The sequence below is a fragment of the Clarias gariepinus genome, chromosome 1, assembly GCF_024256425.1.
Source record: "Clarias gariepinus isolate MV-2021 ecotype Netherlands chromosome 1, CGAR_prim_01v2, whole genome shotgun sequence".
Lineage (NCBI taxonomy): Eukaryota > Metazoa > Chordata > Actinopteri > Siluriformes > Clariidae > Clarias > Clarias gariepinus.
The window spans coordinates 27,705,932-27,726,290 of NC_071100.1; the positions used below are offsets into that span (position 1 = coordinate 27,705,932).

Consider the following 20,359-nt stretch of genomic DNA (forward strand, 5'->3'; position numbering starts at 1 on the left):
AATCAGGCGTCATTCACAGAAAACAACAGATATATCTTCAGAGTGGGGCTTCAATCAACAGGATCCTGGGTCATTGAATTGTTGCCCGATGTGCCGGATGGCATGTGGACAGACCAAACTGATTGGCCAAAGAAAGTATTTTTTTTTTTTTGTTTCTTTCTGTCTTTCTTTCCTTTTTTTTATGAACTCTCCACCCATATAATACATTGTACAAAGTTTTTATTAGACATCATTTCATATTTATTTGCATGCAAAATCATCTTAATAATTCTGGGTTGTGATTTTCACCATTGTAACAAATGTCTAAATAAATAAAACATGTTTTTGAGAACTTTCGAAATCTTTATTTTAATCAACAATAAACAGGAGAAGGCTGTTCAGTAAATTCTCTGATGAATTTAGACACACGCATTTGTGCACTGCTGTGTGCCCTCTTGCACTCTTTACCAACGACATAAGGCAGTACTAAGGAAAAGTTATCATAGTCCTGGAAGAAGTCAGAGCTGCACATTAACAGCATAGTACACACACCTGCCACCAGGTGAAGGGCAGCGCGTGACCATATCGTGTTATATGACACACACATATCCACACTCTCTTCTTTATTATTATTATTATTATTATTATTATTATTTTATTTTACCCTTGCTCTTCTATTTTTTCAATAGACTGCAGAGCTAAATGTGTATACACTTTTATTTTATACCCGATGTTTACCCACAGCTCTGCCTGTGTGCAGATCCTGGCAATAAAATTGTCCATTTTTGTCATACAAGTTAAGCACCTTCAAATCTTGATTGATCATACAGGCCTACACTGCTAGATATGTCAGGACAATCCAAGATGCTGGACTGAGTGAAGTACAACTCAGGCATACTGGATAGTTAAGGAGCAGACCATAGACTTGTTCTTCTTTTGGCTTGTCCTTGACTATACTGTGGTTTGGCTGTGTCTCAGGTATCCTTTGTGAAAATTGCCAGAGGACATTAGATTGCTTCTGGCATTGGCATTACTAGTTGACTCGCTTCCTCTTCGTTGATGTGGGTTAGAGAACATCAGATTGCTCTGAATGCCTGTAGTTTAAAAAGGGACCACTCGCTTTATTTATCTCCCCTGGTCATGGGTTTGGAACCCAAATGGAGCATGTCACATTGCTGTGCACGCCTGTAGCTCCTGGAGGTGCCACTTCTTGCTTTCACTTCTGTGGAAGCGGAGTATAAACCAAATCAGGGAACTGCTGCCCGTGTTTTCATTAAGCCTTCGTGACTTTGTGTAGTAGGGTATCTTCTGTTCTTTACTCAGTTTCCTCCACTCAACCCCGTGCTGTACACTGATCTCGCGGCCAGACCATGAAGGCATCCATGGGTTTCTTGGATGGCTGCTGTTAATGTTTTCATCTTAAAGTGTTCTTTCCAAGTGACGTGCGCATGTCACTGCTCGAGCACAAAATCCCGCCAGAGAAGTTTCAGCTCAACAAAAAAACGAATAGAATACAAACTCGCACAAACTTTAAAACCATGTGTAATTAAGGCAAAAAACTGATGATGAAATGATGAATGGATGAATTAATCGATGGATGGATGGATGTCACTTGAATTCCTCTGGGTACTCTGGTTTCCTCCCACAGTCCGAAGACATCCAGATTAGGCTAATTGGCGTTTCCCAAATTACCTGTAGTGTGTGAATGAGTGTGTGAGTGGGTGTATGTGCGTGTGCCCTTGTGATGGATTGACCTTGGGTGTATGTACCCAGTCTCATGTCCTAAGTCTCCTGGGATAGGCTCCAGGCCGCCGAGAACCTGTATACAGGATAAAGTTGTATAGAAGATGAGTGACTGAGGATTGCTTATCTGTCTCTGTATTATTTTATGTAATTCATTTTTTAGTGAAAAATAGATTTAAAGCATCATGGCAACCCATCCAGGCGGTATTCCTGCCTCAAACTTAGTGATCATGAGATATGCTTGGATCCTCTACAGCTAGCAACAAGAGTTATGAAGGACTTGAAGACCGAGGCACGTGCAATACTCCCGAATGCTCACTAGATGTCACCCAAAACCTGTTAAAAATCTTGTCACATGTCTTGACTTTTTTTTTTTCATTTTGAAAAAAAAAATGCAATCGAATTATTTTCTCGTTGTGTTTATTAAAACAGTACTTAATACAATATGTTTGTTTATGTGTTTTGCACTAATTTCTATTCATTTAAAAGTCTTCTACAAGTAAAAATGTCTACAATGGTGGCTATAAAAATGCAGCATAGTCCAAATCTCCAGAGAAATTATGACATTTCAGACAGGAGGCCCAACATGAGGTGTAGAACGGAGCAGAATGAATTATCCGACAGATACATTCGACTGTACATCGAGTACTGCAGAGAAAATCGGCTTTAAAGTAAGAGAGCTTTTATTGTCATATATAAAAATACATTACAATGTAATTCTTCACATATCCAAACTTGGTAGGAAGCTGGGGTCAGAGCTCAGATTTAGCCAGAATACAGCAATCCTGAAGTGGCTGAGGCTGCAATGACAATGACAGCATGAAGGCGCTTGAGATTTGAGCTCATGACCTTCTCATCGACAGCACAGACCATCAGCTACTGAGGAACCACTGAAAGATGTCTCATTTCCAGTGATGAAACACTTGTTTTTGTTAATAAAAATATATATAATAATAAAATAACAGACTTAATGCTCAGCTTAAAGCATCTTATAATTTTGAATATTTTCCATTTTTTAAAAAGTCATTTATCTTTACTGTGATAGATTGGCCCCCTGTGCAGGTGTGTCCCACCTCATGCCACAAGTCTCCAGAGATGGGTTCCAGGCCCCGTGACCCTGTATAAAAAATAAAGATAGATAAGACTTTATCTGGAATATGTTGTTCCTGGAGCTTCTGTAGTTTACCTTGTCCCTGCTAAGTCCGCTAAACAATCCTACAGCCTGGTCCACTATAATTTTACTGTAGCAAAGAGTGAAATAGTGAAATTCTCAATACGCATATCTAGAATAATTAGCCTATTACACTGAATGATTTAAACCCTAAATATCAGTTAAACATGTTTGACTGAAATGGTTGTGAAACTGTGAATTTTATAATTCATGCATAACCTTTAACATTAAGACATACAGTATGTGGAATAAAAACCCAATTAAATATCCTTTTTACAGTTCACTATTAGAGTTAAACTAACTCAATGTAACTAACTCTGAGATCAGAGGTTTCCTGCTGCATCAGTCTGACATCCCTAATGCAACACAAAAGCGCAGCTCTGATTTGATAATCCAGTTTCCAGCCTATTTACCTCAACTTCACCCTGGCCTAAACCGGCCTGGCTAACGGCCTAATGGCAACCAAGCTCAACATCGGCTGCTTAGTTTACCTATGGGTATGATAAATGAGGCTTTAGCACACAGCGCTTTTGATCTGAAATCAACTGGGGCAGTTCTCTTGATATTTAAAGGATTTAATTAAGCTGAATTGATCAGCAAGTTTAAACATTTCAATGTGTTTGGCCTGATTATAAATTGTTTTCATACTGCAAACTTAAAAATAAACACCTCATATGATTATGCGAGCAGATCACACATTCACGTCTCTACATTTAATGCAGCCAGATGAGATATTTCCACCACGGACAAGACAGAAGAGAGTTTGCTAATGGCCCTTTAAATTAAAATGATTGGTTCTTACACATCATGCTTCCGTATGTTGGTCATATTTTATCTACACAGCCTCACATAAGAAATGGAAATGTTAGAGTACAGACTATAGAAGATGTCTTTTTGCACTGATTTTCGCATCCATTATGTCTTCCTATTGTTCAGCACAATAATTTAGACCAAAGAATTACTATTCTGTGTGGTTACTGTGAATTCCGTTCTGTACTTATTATTCAGCTGAAATTGTGGTTTCGCACATTGCTCTCTGTTGTGTGCTGTTTTCGCTCTGTACATAGACTCTTGATTGTTCTATATATTGCCATGTGATGTTAGAGACACTGGGTGTTTTCCTCTTCGCAGACATGAGAAATACTGATGCAGGGAAGCATATGCATACAGGTGAAACTTTGCATAATAAATTTAACCCATCGACTTTCTCATCCCTTAGCACAGATTTACTGTATGTTATGAGACTAATTCAACTATTTATAGACGAGGAACGATATTTCAACATAAAATTATGATTATTATTATTATATTCTTTTTGTTGCCAAACATTACATAACGTAGATTGCATTTATTATTAGCTTAACATTTCTTTTTTTTTGACATGTCGCAGCTTGTCAAAACTTCACACTAAATAAATGTTTATCATGCCGAAGTATAATTAAAATGAAGATGTTTTATCTTTTACGCGGCAGGATGGTGTTGTGATTAACACTGTAGCCTCGCACCTCCATGGTTGAGGGTTCGATTACTATCTTGGGTGTGAGGTTTGCATGTTCTCCCTGTGCAGGCTGGGTTTCCTCTGGGTCTCTCACAGTACAAATGCAAACAGGTTAGGTTAATTGGTGTTGCCAAATTGCTCGTAGTCAGTGTGGGGGTGCACTGTGATTGATTGCCTTGTGCTCTCCTGGGATAGGCTCCTCTAGACAGGATAAAGTGGTGTAGAAGATGAATAAATAAATAAATAACTTATCTTATTTATGGGTTAATCAAACCTATGCAATTCAAGCATCACCTCAAAAGTTACTGAGTATAGGAAGTCTTTATATAAAAAGCATGTGTGATACTCTCCACTGTACTTCACAATGAGTGTGAAAATCACAGACTTCAGAGTGTCCTATAACCCTATTTTGAGAACAAAGCCTGCATGCAGAGCAGAATGCACTGTTCTGACTGAACTCACATTGCAAAAAACACACACACAGAAAGAATGAAAAAGTTATAAACTGTGTGTGTCAGAGAGAGAGAGAGAGAGAGGCAGGCGTGCGGATGTGTGTGTGTGTGTGTGTGTGTGTGAGGCGGGTGACGCGCTCTGCTCTGCGGGGTTACACGCCAGTCTCCAGTCACGCGTGTGCGTTAAACGACTCCTCGCCATGGCGTTCTCTCCTCTCGGCGTTCTACATTAGATCCGTTTCTCGTTTTCTCTCACACCGAGGGAGAAAGACAGAGAGAGAGAGAGTGAAGAAGGAGAGAGAGAGAGAAGAGGGAGAGGAGCGGTCCTCCGCACGGATAACGGAGCAGGCATGTACACTAAACACAGGCAGAAAGAGCGGCATGTCCTCTCGGCACCAAGCGCGTCCGCCGCCGTGTCTCTCCTCATCCTGAGCGCCGTGTTAGCGACAGTGGACGCGGACCTCCGGGAAGAACGAGGTAAGAGAGAGAGAGAGAGAGAGAGAGAAAGCGCGCGCGAGAGAAAGAAAGAGAGCGCGAGAGGGGAAAATAACCAACAAACCCAAACCGTCGAGTTTGTTGTTTCGCTACTTGGAAAGTTCACGTCTACCAGTTGCGCTCCGGATTGTGAAGTTTGTTTGTTTGTTTATTTATTTATTCAAAACTGGAAAGAATCTGCAGCTGTTCTCTCTTATCTGTCTTCGGCGAAAAGAGGAGTTTATTAGTAAATCTCGTGTTCACGCTGATACGGCGTGCTCCCTCTCCATCACATGGCCATAAAAGGATGAACATAACGAGTCTGAGCTTCTTTATTCTGGCCTCGTACCCACTTCTAGCTGTGTGTGTGTGTGTGTGTTTTTTCTTTATAATTGTGCACTGATATAAATAGACCGAAATGATCTCCACAGAAAGACATTTGAGATAAGTGACTATTAAGGACATTATTAAGAATTAACTGAGTCACTGGTCATTTTCTTTAGATTCGTTTAAAACAGAAATCCTGCTTTTCTGCTGGTTTGGATTGTAGAGGGAAATAAAGACAGAGCACCGGGGAGCTGGTGGCCCTTTAATGCCTTGTCTTGTCTTCCGGAAGGATTGACATTAAGCTGGAAGACAGACAAAGCTGGACAGAAGTCTTGTTTTGGAGAGGGTTAGTGTGTTGGGTCTGATGTGCAAACTAGTACAGCTTGCTTAGTGTAGATTAGAAATCCAGTTCTTGGAATAATGTGACATTGTTTCTTTTCGCTGCTATATATTATAAGATTGCAAACAATTTCTGCCATCCAGGTTCCCCGCTGAGTTTGGTTCCTCTTAACGTTTCTTCCTATTGCCATCCCAGGGAGTTTTTCCCTTGCCACCGTCATCCTCTGCTTGCTCATCCGGGACAATCTGATCATTTTGATTCATACATATTTTCCTCACACATTTTATAAACATTTCCATAATTTTTTTTTTGATATTGTAAAGCTGTTTTGCGACAATAACCATTGTTAAATTTTAAGTTGAATTGAATCGAATTATCCCAGTATCAAAGGAATGCTGGGTGTGAGGTGGGATTATTTCATTGCAGGGCACCATGGCCACTAAGTAGCTCATGCAGACATGGACGACCAGGGTCAAACCAGATATCCTGGAGCTGGGAGGCGAAAACACTGCTGCTGTTCATGCCACCATGTCACCAAGGGATGTGAATTACCCGATATGATATTATGGCAATGCCTAGGTTAAAATATAGATTCTAGAAGTATCACGATTTTATAAATATCCACAATCAATATTACATTTCCCCCCTGATTTTGTTACAATAAAAAAAAAAAGGTAGCCTATTTCTTATAAAATTAGTTTTCTCACATTGAAAACAAAGGCAGCATTTAAACAATACAGCCTAATTCAAATAAAAGAGTTTAACATTTAACTTAAAATCAAATTAAGAAAAAAAAAGCTATGTTAATTGTATAATGTATAATTATTATTTCTAAACAAACTTAGCAAATAATTTTGATTATTCTTACCGCACTCTTATCACACTGAATGAAAATGTGTAAATCGTTCAGCGTGCACTACCTGAAAGATTATAAAGAAATGGTGACTTTTACCAACTCCAATGCCTTCAAAGTCTTCAAACTTGGCAGTGGGTCGAGTGGGTCGAGTGGCTGCGAGCATGCAGCTTCTACCACGGGCGCGCAGGGCTTCTCACATATGGTATTTCTGATGAATTTGTGGCTGCTGTGTTTAGAGACTTGTAAACGTTTGTGTAACAAGTGGGTTTGAGACCAACTCACTCACAGAGTTTGAAGAAAAAGGAAGATTTAAATCTTTTAACAAGAGGGATTTTTGACAATGTAACGCCAAAATGTGTTTCGATTGCGCCACTCGCAAGCTTCTGCGCTCGGTAAAGAATCATTTATACCTGAGGCTGATTAGCTGATCACTAAAAACCAGTCAATTCTGATCACTTGCCCATTGACCATTTAATCTGTATTATACATGTAAGAATAGGTGAAAAAATTATTTTGGAGAAGTGTGAATCGCCACACAAAAGAATGGCTATTCATAACTGAATCGATTTCTTTCCCATCCCTAATGTGCCTAAAGTTTACACATTCAGGTGAAGCCATTTTACTTGACAGTACAATCCACAGTGACCTACTTTCATTGGAATAAATGAAACACATGATTAATACTTTTGAGAGTTTCTAATCAGTGTGTTGTTTTACAGTTGAAGTTATATGGTATAGTCAGCTTTCCTACTTTAGTCAGTACGCAGAACCAATTTCGCTGCCAAGCCAAAAAAGTCACAGTTTCAGATTCAATCAAAGTTAAAGGCGATTGAATAAAAACTTAGATGTGTGCCTTTTTTCACCGGGAGGTATATTATTGTTTTCTCAATTTTCAATACACATACCAATATCAGAGCTCAACCCTACTGCTGATCTGATATTGACGTCTTCTTTTAGTAACTGAGTCTGTTTTCTACAAGTAAGTTTTCCAAATCTCAGACATGATGGCAACATACTTTAAGACTGTATCTTGTGTGAATCATCTCTGTTATCAATCAACATCACACTTGTTTATAACATATAAGGCAATGAATCACTGAAATCTCCTTCTTCATTGGGGTGTGGAAATATGCTAAATAAAATCAGAGCGTAGCCTGTAGTACAGCTTCACTGACAAGTGTGTACAACAAGAGGATTTTTGTTTGGGTGCCAGACACTTGTACACGTGATGGTGGTTTTCAGAATTAGTGATTTAATTATGTACGAGACCATCTCAATCATGTTGATAAAGTTATTAGCATGTTATTAACATCATAGTAATAGACAGATCTACTTTTTTCTCTATTCCTGCTGTAAAACTTTATTAGCTCTTGTCATAATATCCACATTCCCAGGGGTAGCTATCTAAATAGTAGTATTTAAATGGGTACAGGATAAAAAATGCCTGACCCTGATTGGTTTGTCCTGCTTATACAGCAGTAAGTTCCGACCAAGCGAACTGATTGGCGTTCCTGGAGTGGTGATAACAGACGGTAACATCACAGGGACGTTTACCTACATGTATCACTTAGCGTCCAAGGTGTTCCACATTTGTTAATTACACTAATACTCGGTTGCAACATGGGTGAACGTAAGATGGTACGGTACGCAGTATTGAGGAAGAAGAAAACACTATATATGTCATTTTAAACAACACATTGTTCATCTAATAATTGCCCCTGAGTTGTTAGGAATTGCCTGTGTGTTGCTTTATTTACTCCTAAGCCAAGCTAGAAAGCTAACTAATGTCTAACACTGGGACTGAATCCCAAAACCCCGGTAACCCCTAATCAAAGGCACTACTTGGTGTGTTAAACAAGGAGAGAATGCAAGTACTTACGAGTACTTACAAGAAACTTATGAGACAGGATTGTCCAAACATACACCTCCATGTTTTATTCTCCTTAACTTTTTGCTCCATAGCATCAGTAAGAATTTTAATCTACTTTCTTCCTAGTTAATGACACTAACTGTCAGTCCCCAGCTCCACCAGTCACGATTAGTTAGTTCCCCCAGTCATGGAAGGATATGTTATAGGGATCAAGATAACTAGTTAAATAACAATGACAATAAGTGGTAAAACTGAAGCATCACACAAGAGGGAGTGTTGTGATGTGGTCAAAGGCACAAGCCTACATGTCTATGACCGTATCACAGCCATGCTGCTAACCAGCACAACAGCACTCTCTCTCGTGTGATACTGCTTTATTCTTACCATTCACTTGGTGGTCATTTAAATGTAGTGAACTTTACAAGCTCCATCTGTGGCGGCAACTCTCAGTTTCAAGGACCTGCTCTCTGATCCCCACCGGTCTTGCCCATTTCATGATACAAGTTTGCGTTCTGTTCGACATACACAAACTGCAGCTCCATGAGATTTGACCTGGGACTTTGGGATTAAAATTCAAGTTATATACCCGCCTTTTAATGCATTTGTAACAAGCCTTTCTGATGTTATCGTGAGTTTGTGGAACACACCTACAAAAGGTTATATCTGTTATGCATTCCGTTAGCATAACCCTTGTGTGCTTCGTAGAATATTGCTTTCCACTGATCACAGTGATTACTGCACCAGGCATCTCAGGAAAGATCTCTTTCATCTCAGCATGTTGAGATGTGCCATAGATCACAAGAACGATGTTTATCAAAAAGTTGATAATCCTCTGACGCACCTTAGAGAATGAATCGCCACTTTATCTGGAGAACTTGTTCATAGGATTGCTATGCAGTCAGATTTTTAGCAGTATGTTTCTCTGACTCATTCAGCGAGGCCTGAAGAACTCAGCACTCTCCGCATGCATACTTTGCTGTTCTAGAACAAGAGGAATTTTTGAAATAGGACAAGTGCCCTTATACAGACACAAGTATGTGACATACTTAAAGTAAGAGCTAGAAAGTCATTACCAACATGTTTGGAAATGTATTTCCTCTCTATTTTCTATTGGCTCCAAAACACGTTTATAATAATAGCTCAGGTTCATGCCTTTTTCTGTTTGATACATTTGCATAGCATTACAGAGCTAAACAAAATAAATGGTCAAGCTTTTCAGCAGTCTTCCTGTAGAGCTCTCTGGTGCGCCGGTAAGCTATGGTGACACTACTCATTGATATGCCTAATGTTTATGCGATGAGAAGCAAGATAGATGACTTGTGGGTGGGTGGGTGGGGGGTTCATCAGTACCTCTTAAAAGGCCCTAATTTAGCTGCTGGCCTATGGCTCTTTTCCCTCAACATAATGACTACATACAGCCCTCTCACACAATAGATATAAAATGTGCCATGTGAGAGCAGTCACTGTATGAGTAGTTTTGTAACAGTATTATTTTGGTGGAGTCTTTTTTTGGTTTACAGGTCTCAAAGTTTCATCTTTTATGGATATGTTGTAAGGTTTAAATATAGATTTGATTCTTTTGCAGTGGGTTTAAATCCCTTTTCATTATAGGACCTGCATGTAGTGTATTTATCATACAGAGTATACACATACTCGCCGTAATATTTCTACCAAGGAAGAAGTACATGGATCATTTCTTAGTACAGACTATGGTATTGTGTGTGTGTGTGTGTGTGTGTGTGTGTGTGTGTGTGTGTGTGTGTGTTTTAATAGCTCTGCTGACAGTTGAAAGGGAAAATTGAATTAGGCACACTAGATTATGGGTGTACCAGCATCTTTCCAATAATGCTGAAGGAAATGACAGAATGAAATAGTGAAAAAGAAAAGGAGACCAGAGACACAAAAGATAAAGTGTTATGCTGCACATAAACAAAAAGTAAAATAGGGCTTGGATTTTTTTTTCTTTCTGCAGGAACAAAAAGACAATCTGTCAATGTGGACACAGAAACAGTAAAAAACTGCTTAATTCAGTCAATCCTCATTAAACAATTTATTCTTTTGAACTCTTACAGCAAACCTCATCTTGTCACCCTCTTATTACATTAAGCCTAGCCTCTCTCACACCAAACTCAGTTCAGGGCTTCACTTCAAACCAAACCTCAGGCTTGCCGCCCACTCTCTCACACATCCTCATTCACAGTATCGTCTCTTACCAAACCATATTAAGGCTACCCACTCTCACAAATCCTTACTCATGCTGTACTCTTTTACCATTTCTCCCCACACCTTATTCAGTCCACCATCTCTCCACAAACCTCATTCAGTCCACCATCTCTCCACAAACCCCATTCAGTCCACCATCTCTCCACAAACCTCATTCAGTCCACCATCTCTCTGCAAACCTCATTCAGTCCACCATCTCTACCAAAACCTCATTCAGTCCACCATCTCTCCACAAACCTCATTCAGTCCACCATCTCTCCACAAACCTCATTCAGTCCACCATCTCTTCAGTCCACCATCTCCCCACAAACCTCATTCAGTCCACCATCTCTCTGCAAACCTCATTCAGTCCACCATCTCTACCAAAACCTCATTCAGTCCACCATCTCTCCACAAACCTCATTCAGTCCACCATCTCTCCACAAACCTCATTCAGTCCACCATCTCTTCAGTCCACCATCTCCCCACAAACCTCATTCAGTCCACCATCTCTCTGCAAACCTCATTCAGTCCACCATCTCTACCAAAACCTCATTCAGTCCACCATCTCTCCCCACACCTTATTCAGTTCACTATCTCTCCGCAAACCTCATTCAGTCCACCATCTCTCTGCAAACCTCATTCAGATCATGCTCTTCTCTGTCCTCTTTCAGGTTATCATTATTCACCACTGATCATTTAGGCCATCTTTTTATACCTTCCTTCTATATATAAGGCAACCACTCATACCAATCGTTATCATGACAGCAATCCATCTATTTTTTTTATTTTATTTATCCTTTCATTTAACCAGGAAAAGCCCATTGAGATTAAAAATTTCGTTTTTATCCATCTATCCATCCATGTGTCTATTATCTATAAAAAGCTTCGCTGTGTAGGACCACAGGGGTCTGGAGTCTATCCCAGGGATCTTAGGGACCGAGGCAGGTTGCATCCTGGATGAGCTGCCAACGTATCATAGGCACAAGCATATGCCCATTTATATACGTCACTGGACTGGGAGGTAACCAAAATATCCACATGAAATGCACCAAGCATGTGAAGAACATGCAAACTCAAAGCATGCATACCGGAAGTGAGATTCAAACCTATATGCTCTTCAACCCAAACCCAACCTGTGTACTGTCAATGCTAACCCCTTACTCTTTGTGTCACAGCAACTAATATAGTACCAAACCTCATTCAGGACGCCCTGAAACACCCACCAATCTAATAGTGACTCACAAAAATAATAAACCACAAATGTAATACAAAACTACAGCTTAATTTGCATCTTTTAACGTAAAAATCCCATAAACCTAACACATACTATTGCTATTACATTTGCAGGGCTGTTATGATAGAAGAATATTGTTTATGTTTGTGGAATTATTGCAGTACATTCAAATTAAGCACTGAGATTATTAAATTTGTTTCCTGTGACAAGAGAGAAAAATTATATATAATTATTATCATTCCTATATTGGCATCATAAATGCATACAAGCAGACGTCAGTCGCTGAGCGACACACCTGGCACACAATAATAAACGATTGTCATTCGGCCAAAAAGAACAAGACTGTCGATAGAGAGATTAACAACCAAAGATGCAGGATGATTAACAGATGAAAGTTGATTGTCTGCAGATTGTTTACTTATTGACGACCATAAACAACCAACACAGCTCTCAATTTTTGCCATGTCACCATATGTCACATACACATAAGAAAAAACTCAGAACAGTCACAGCTACAATCATATAAATAATGAATTTATATAATTAGAAGAATGCACGTCAATTGCAATTCAGATATGCACATAGCCTACCTATTGTAATTGAGGATGAGATTGCAATCAATGATTTATTCATTAATTAAATAAACAATTGTTCAAAGATTCAATATAAAAAGTAATTTGATGATGCCAGATCAATTACAGTGCTGATAATTAGTGTCACTTTGGGATTGTTAACTGTATGAAGCATGATGTTAGTGAGATGTGTTGTTTGCCAGGAGGCGAAATCGTCTTTGTGCCTTCAGCAGCAGTCTCAGCGGGAGAAGACGTCCCATCTGATGTATCTGATTGTGCACCTTCTTCCACAACAACAAAACCATCCTTCATGATTGCCTTGATATCTCACTCGCTCTCACTCACTCACTGTCTATACTGCTTAATCCTGCATACAGGGTTAAGGTACTATGGTGATTTAGCCTAATCTGCATGTCTTCGGCCTGTGGGAGGACCCTCTAAGCACAGGGAGAACATGCAAACTCCATGCACACAGAAGTGGTAATCGAACCCGGACCCTGGAGGTGCAAGTGCTAACCACTAAGCCACTGTGCCACCCTACCTTGGCAGAAGAAAATTTCTTGGAAGCAAATTCGAAGCCTTCAATTTTGAGGAGGTATTGCTGAAATTCGTTTATTTACGAATGAATAAAACCGGTACTGCACAGATTTTGGTCACTGATTTTGCTGAGCTTTTTTTTCCTTATTCTGCTGACTGCTGCTAATATTGTATGACTCCCATCACTCACTCACTTTTAGCTGACAGTCGATAGCGATCATCTGTGGAATAGAACATGGGTGACAGGTAAAGATAAGAGGCAGACAAACGTCCATCAAGCTATGTTAGTCGGCTGTCAGGTAGCAACAACCACAACCGGGCAAATTGTCATTGGTCATCTTGATTGGATGCTTCAAAACAGCTGATGACAGATTTGACAAGTAACATCAGTCAGTCATACTGTAGCGATGAAAGACATCTGTCGGCAGTTAATCTGCGATCCCTCACTTTTTACTTGGCGTCCGATAATCTGGAATCATTTCATCGCAGTTTTACACACCGTCTCAACTGCATTTCTCTTGTACCTCGTTTAGACTTGTGCTTTGGACCAAATCTCATTCAGGGCAACTTCTCAGTTCAAACCACATCTACCAAATCCATCCCCTTACACCACTTCTGAACCAAACCATATGTAGGCAGTTCACTCATGATACCTTATTCAGGCCATTCTCTCAGGCCATAGAGCTCACAGATTGATACAGAACTTAATGCAACATTAAAGCAGTGTCACATCCATACTGTATGTTATATGATATATCTCCATAGTAGGCATCACATGTTTCTAGTTTATACTGTATTGCATATAATTGATTGTTTGATAAAGCATGATACAGTACTGTTTGGACTATGCAACAGAAGTGAAAAGCAGTTGTTTTTTAGACGGCTTCGCTTTTGTTGTTCAGGCACCTTACAGAGGATGTTAAAAAGGAAGTGCTTAAAAAGCTGCTGTTGATTAACTGCTAAAAACAACAGCACGAATTGCCTCCTTTCTTTTTTCCCCTCTCTGCCTGTCTGTCATTCTTTCACTCTCTTTTTGTCTTTTTTTTCTTTTTCTGTCCTATTTTTTTTTTTTTTATCTCTAAGTAACGTTGAGACGCAGAGAATGGACTCTTAGAATGGCCCTTTTCCAATCTTAATACTTTGTTATAAGGCCTGTGCTTTTGGTCAATAGGTATTCATAATAGTGTGTTTAATAAGCTTTCAATAGAGTTATGAATTTTTGTGGTTTTTTAATTCTTTAATTTGGTCTGCCTGTACATTCTAAAATGGCTAGATTTGTGTTTACTGGCACACTTTTTAAAAACAAAATCTGACACTAGTTTCACCTAGAACTTAGGTGAAAAAAGGATGTTTTTTTAAAATAAGACATAAGAATGATTTACTTGTAATTTAGCATGAGCTTGCCTTTGCCCTCATTTTTGTTTAACAGATGTTCAAGTTCAAGTTCAAGTTCAAGTTCAAGTAGGCTTTATTGTCATTACAACCATATACAGTTAGTACACAGTGAAACGAAACAACGTTCCTCCAGGACCAAGGTGCTACATGCAACATAAATCTACAACATAAATTAACAGAGATGTTGAGAATAAGTAAATAATAAGTAATAATAAGTAAATAATTTGCACAATCTTTTCACAAAAGGAAAAAAAAAAATCACCAATTTGCAATTACATTTATGAAATTTGCCAGACCAGAATGAATTGCAGCGGTTTTTAGTCTCCATCAATAACAACTCCTCATGCTTATACAAATAGGTCGCGATGTTAGCATACATTAAAGCGTAATGAGTACAGCTACAGCAAGCCAGTGCAGGGAACCCAGCAGTAGGGTAATGTACACTCTGAAGTTCAGAAGAAGATGAAGTGGTCTGATGACACTCAGAGGAACACCTCCCAGAATCTTCAATCTTCAGATGACAATGGTGTAAAGTAGTACTTGAGTGGCTTCGGTAAAGATAAATCTAAAGGAAAATCCTACATGACTATGGTAAGCAGTATAAAAATTAAATAATAATAGTTTGTCAAGCGTGTACCTCAACAGCTTCCCAAGAAAACTTCAGGGAGAGTCAAAATCTTGATATGATGAGGCATCTGAACGGATTTACAATAGCTGGTATGGATGATGAGCTGCCATCTATGACTAGACGCTAAGCAGAAGTGCTGAGATAAGTATAGACTAACATGTCCAAAACAGGAAAGTGGGAAATGAGTTGATTGTCTTTCGCCTAACAGGATATGATCTGACTGAGAGAGCAGGTATAGAGGAAGAATAAAATAGGACCCAGCACTGACCCTTGTTGTCACCCTAGCACTACTCCTACATAGCAAACCTCTGCCATGCTTTTCCACTAATTCCAAGAATCATGAGGATGGGAAGGAGAGGCTTATGATTGACTGTGTCAAAGGCTTATGAAAAGTCAACATGGATGAGAATCAATGATCGTTTGGCTTATACATCACACCTCTCAGTAACAGTCACAAGGACACTTTAAAGCCAGACTGGTCAGGAGCTTGGAGGTCATTCAGGGTAGGAAAGAGCAAAAACCGTCTCGTGTATACGGCTTGTCCAGGAATTGTAGGAAGGAAGGTGAGAAGTGAGGCATGTCGGAAGTTGTTATATCTAAAAGTGTCAAGTGTGGGCTTTTTCAGGTTGGGTCTAACTTGCTGTCTTGAAGGGTGTTAGATAAGTGACCAGATGTTATGAGTTGTTTACGATAGAAGTGCTGAAGTCTTGCCAGATGGTCTGGAGCACTGTGGAAGCGATGGGGTTAAGCAGGCAGGTGGTATGATTTCTGGTCAAGAGATGCCTTAGGATTGCTTCCATAAAATGTGATTAAAAAAACATCTTAAGCAGACTGAAAAAGTAAAAGTGCTGTGTAGGGATAGGAGGTGAAGATTGATAGATCTTTTTATCAGTGAAGATAGTAAAACGTTGGTGGGGGGCAGGGTTGTGGATTGGGGTTTTTGAGGATGTTGAAAAGTACAGAAGAAAGGGTATGGAGCTTCATGGATCAGATGCAGATGCTTACAGCTGTTTTTGTAAAAGGACTTCTGAGATCCAGTCAAATTATAGGAGACCTCAGACAGAACAGAGCGATTTTGCTATTTTAGACATAATGTATATACATTTATTGGATCTTTTCATAATATAAAATCATCTTTGGCCTAAATAACTGGGCCTGATAAGCATCAAAAGACGTTTACATGAAAAAAAAGTCATTGCTGCAAATGCAAAAATGACTGATAATGCTAGCACTATTCTCACAGCATTAATTTTGCAGGCTGTTATTTAAATGCATTTGTCATTTTAATGCGTTATGGTATTTTCTGAGACCTGGGTTATGCTTTTAAATGGATTTTCGGAGAATGGAGTTGGATTTCTATGAAGTTTATGCTTTACTTGTGTGTGTGTGTTTGTGTGTGTGTGTGTGTGTGTGTGTGTGTGTGTGTGCGTGCGCATGTTAAAATAAATGGGTTGTGTTTTTATGGCACATCTCACAGCTGGAGTACTTAAACACCAAAACAGATGCTTTGTAAAATCTTTCAGTGTGAAAAGTACTTTTACTAGCCACAAATGTATAATATCTGTCTTTAGCAGCCACAAATGTAAGCTTTTTGTTAGGTAAAATAAATTTTGGCATATTACATGGTATTAGTTCTCCTTTAGTGGGCGAACGGTCTATTTCTGTTGAAGTAAGGTGATATAAATAATAAACATCCACAAAACCGGGTTATAAGATTTGAGACAAGATTTATAATGCTGCACCACCAGTTTATCCATGTGTCTGTGCTAAGAGGAAAGAGTATATACACACACACACACACACACACAAACTCTTTTGGGCTAAAATAGGTTTAAAAATCCCATTAAGTCAATGGATTGTAAAAGTCACAAACTCTTTTGTGCCTTTTCATCCACGTCGTGGCAGCTCATTAACATGTGACAGTGAAAATAGAAACAAAACTTAAAAAAAATAAAAAATCTTCCCAAAACAGCATAATGGCGTCATTACCTGGGAGACTGCACTTGTGTGATCACAGAAATAGAGCTCAGAGTCGATTCCAGAGCAGAGGACAATGCGGAATCTGCGACGTCTGAAAACGCGGCTTGTCATTGTTTATATTGACGCAACCGCTGAACACGATCTCTTCCCACCTGCTGCTGCCACAGAGCAGACAGGATGCAGACGACCAGAACTTTATGTGTCAGTCTGGATGATTTGGTGTCTATGTATTCATTTCCAGCAGATAAGGGTTGCATGTAAATGTGGTACAAAGTGTAAATAGTGGGCACTGAAAGCAGGTATTTGTCTTCCTCACATAAGAGGGATTACAAGATTTCACCTGCATAATGTGTAATGGAAAAATTCTGACCAGAAGAGTGAAACCCCTCCAGAGACAGTCAGTGGAATCTAGTGCACAATCCAATGCTCGGGGGTTTCTGGATGTGTCAGCTAGGGAAAGGTCAGTCTTTTACTCTTACTATGTTAAGTAGGAGCTGCCCCCCCCCCCCCCCCATCCTGCTTTGGCCTTCTCTGAAGTTTCTCTCTCTTGATCTGTATTTTGGCAGCACAGTGTCACATGTAGGCTCAAGGCAAGTGCTTCATTTATATCCATTAAGTTTAGAAAATGATTTCTTAGCAGAGCACATATACTGTGATGATGAACTCTGAAGATTATACAATAGAAAAATAAATCTCAGACTTGTGAAAACGCATATTGTGAAACTTGCTACGAACAGATAAAACTGAATTGAATTTGCGCACGCAGTTTCGATGCTATCTGAATGAGGGGCTACAGTAATTCTGGAGGCTTAAGAAAACAGACGCAAAGGAGGATGTTTAGGATCGGAAGAAAAGATGGGAATAATGAAACGAAATGAAATGTACTTTGAGAGTTATTGACGCCCGCTCCTCCGATCAATTCCATCGCTATCTTTCGAGTCGGTGAGGTATTTCATCAGATTGGGCCGTAAATGCTTATTTCTAGGAAGGTAATGATCTTATATTTCTATATTTATGCCAGTGACAGCCCCGAGTGAATAGATGCTACGGACAAATAGGCCTGAGCTCAGACAGGGAGCGGATTGTTTATGTGTTTTTCTTGCCGGTATGAGTCGCACATTAAATATGACTGTCATAGACCGACAGACAAAAGAGCTAGAAAGGAAGAGATCCTTTAGACCATGGTAACCTGAGCACAAACCTTGTCTTCTGCTGACATCTTTCATGAGCTGTTAATATTCAGAAAGGCTTGTAAAGAATTCTGAATATTAGGCTTTTGGGGATCCCTAGGTCACACTGTCGTGTTTACTGCACAAGTCAACAAAAATGGAAAGACAATGACGACGAGGCAATGAAAAGACTATGAATTATAATTTCCATACGTCCCTTAATTCTCTGTGATTAATGGAAAGCGATTTTTTTGACCCGTTGTCTCCCATTACGTTTCATTTCGGAGCTGATGAGAGTCTAAGTTAATTAAGCATTTAATGAGCAGTATGGATGAATCTCTGTCTGACAGTGAGTGTAATAGCCCACTGTTCATCTCCATGCCACAAAGATGTTTTATAATTATAGAAGCAGAAAATTGGAACAGTAGTTTTGAAATTGTTTTTCAAAATTCAGTTAAATGGGTCGTTATCGGGGAGACGAGCATGCATAAAAGTCTACATGCACATTCTATTGGATTAAAGAAAGCAATCTCGGTTCTGTTTCAGAATGGAAAGACAGAGGACAGAAGGCGACGGCTGACTGGATCCCCCACACCGTGGTACACAAAGGCACGGGAGCGAATTCACAGGTAAGGCTGAAAAGCTCGATCTGTTAGGTTCTGTTTGATTCATTGTGAAAAATGGTGCAAAAAAGTGGCGCAAGAGAAAAGCCTCAGCCCTATCCTTCAAGTCCAGGAGAGTAAAATTGGCGTTGATATTAGGATGGGAGATATAGAATTATCCCCCTTTCTCACCTGTCAGTCTGAGCAACACCAGCCAATCGTTCTCATCTGTGAGCGCATGCTTGCATGAAAAGGCCAATTCACCAGTTTCCTCTGAGTGTGCTTCTCTGGCATATGATGCTTCATTAAAAAGATGCAGTGGCTGGCTACATGTATCTCAGACCACGCACATTCTAGGCTTCACCCTTTTCAGTAGTTGTTGTGGAATTGGGGAGAGATAGCTAATGAGTTGGACTTGCCAACTTGGGTAAAATTAGAGTTCAATGTGATGCAAAGTACAACAGTCCAGCAGTAGCCCTAACACCAGATGAGATGTAATATAGTTGTAACAAAGTTGTAAAGCCGTCCACTGTTGGGACTGTGTTGTTTTAAAAAAAGTTAGAATGATGCTGAAGCACAATGTTGCAAATACAACCTTGAAACAACAATGTTGTAACCTTTATTTGAAGCATTTATGCCGTGCAAACAACATCCCTTTAGTTTGTAACAGGGTTGAGGATTCTGATCAAAGGTTGGGATGAAAACAGCAGCTTCCCACGCACGGCGTGTGTATCTTATGTCATACATCACTTAGTTCTGTAATGTTACATCTTTTTTTAATATTCTTTAGTGATGTGCATCCTATAGTGTTTGTGATGCTCGTTGTTGTGTGCATGCATTTACTGGCATTAATGGTAAATTCCCTAGTGGTCCAGTGGTAAGGATGTAGTGCTGTGACTGGAGTTCAAATCCCACTCAGGCCATCGATTTGTTATTAATGTTGTTTTGAAGACATTATTGCATCATTGTGTTAGGGGACATTCATTATCATGTCATGTAGTCAACATTGTTCTGATGTCATTTCATCAAAGGAAATCTAACAATCTAAATCCAATGTTGTCAACATAAGGTTTAGACAGCTGGACAGTCCTACTGGGAATCCTGGATATGTATTCAATTCTTGCCTAATTGAAGTCAACTTTCTGCTTTTGGTGCAGCCCTTTTTTTACGCGCTTTTCCAAGACTGAGCACTTCTATCTTAGCCTGTCCTCTATTTGCTCACTGTTATTTGTAAGAAAAAGAGATGTGATTATGGTGTTCTTTGAGCAATGTGTTTACTGCACACAGGGAAATCAACAGGTTTCTGTTTCAAGATAAAAAATAGCAA

General features: G+C 39.5%; 1 protein-coding gene across 1 annotated transcript in view; it reads left to right on the plus strand.

Annotated features, from left to right (window-relative positions):
* The first annotated feature begins 4,950 nt into the window (after positions 1–4,950).
* adam19a (ADAM metallopeptidase domain 19a) overlaps positions 4,951–20,359 on the plus strand; it is an 87,916-nt gene continuing 72,507 nt past the window's right edge. Inside the window, exons 1-2 of the mRNA XM_053513767.1 lie at positions 4,951–5,320; positions 18,977–19,059. Coding sequence (XP_053369742.1) covers positions 5,194–5,320; positions 18,977–19,059 — 210 coding nt within the window. The 5' untranslated portion in view covers positions 4,951–5,193. The remainder of the gene's footprint in view (positions 5,321–18,976; positions 19,060–20,359) is intronic.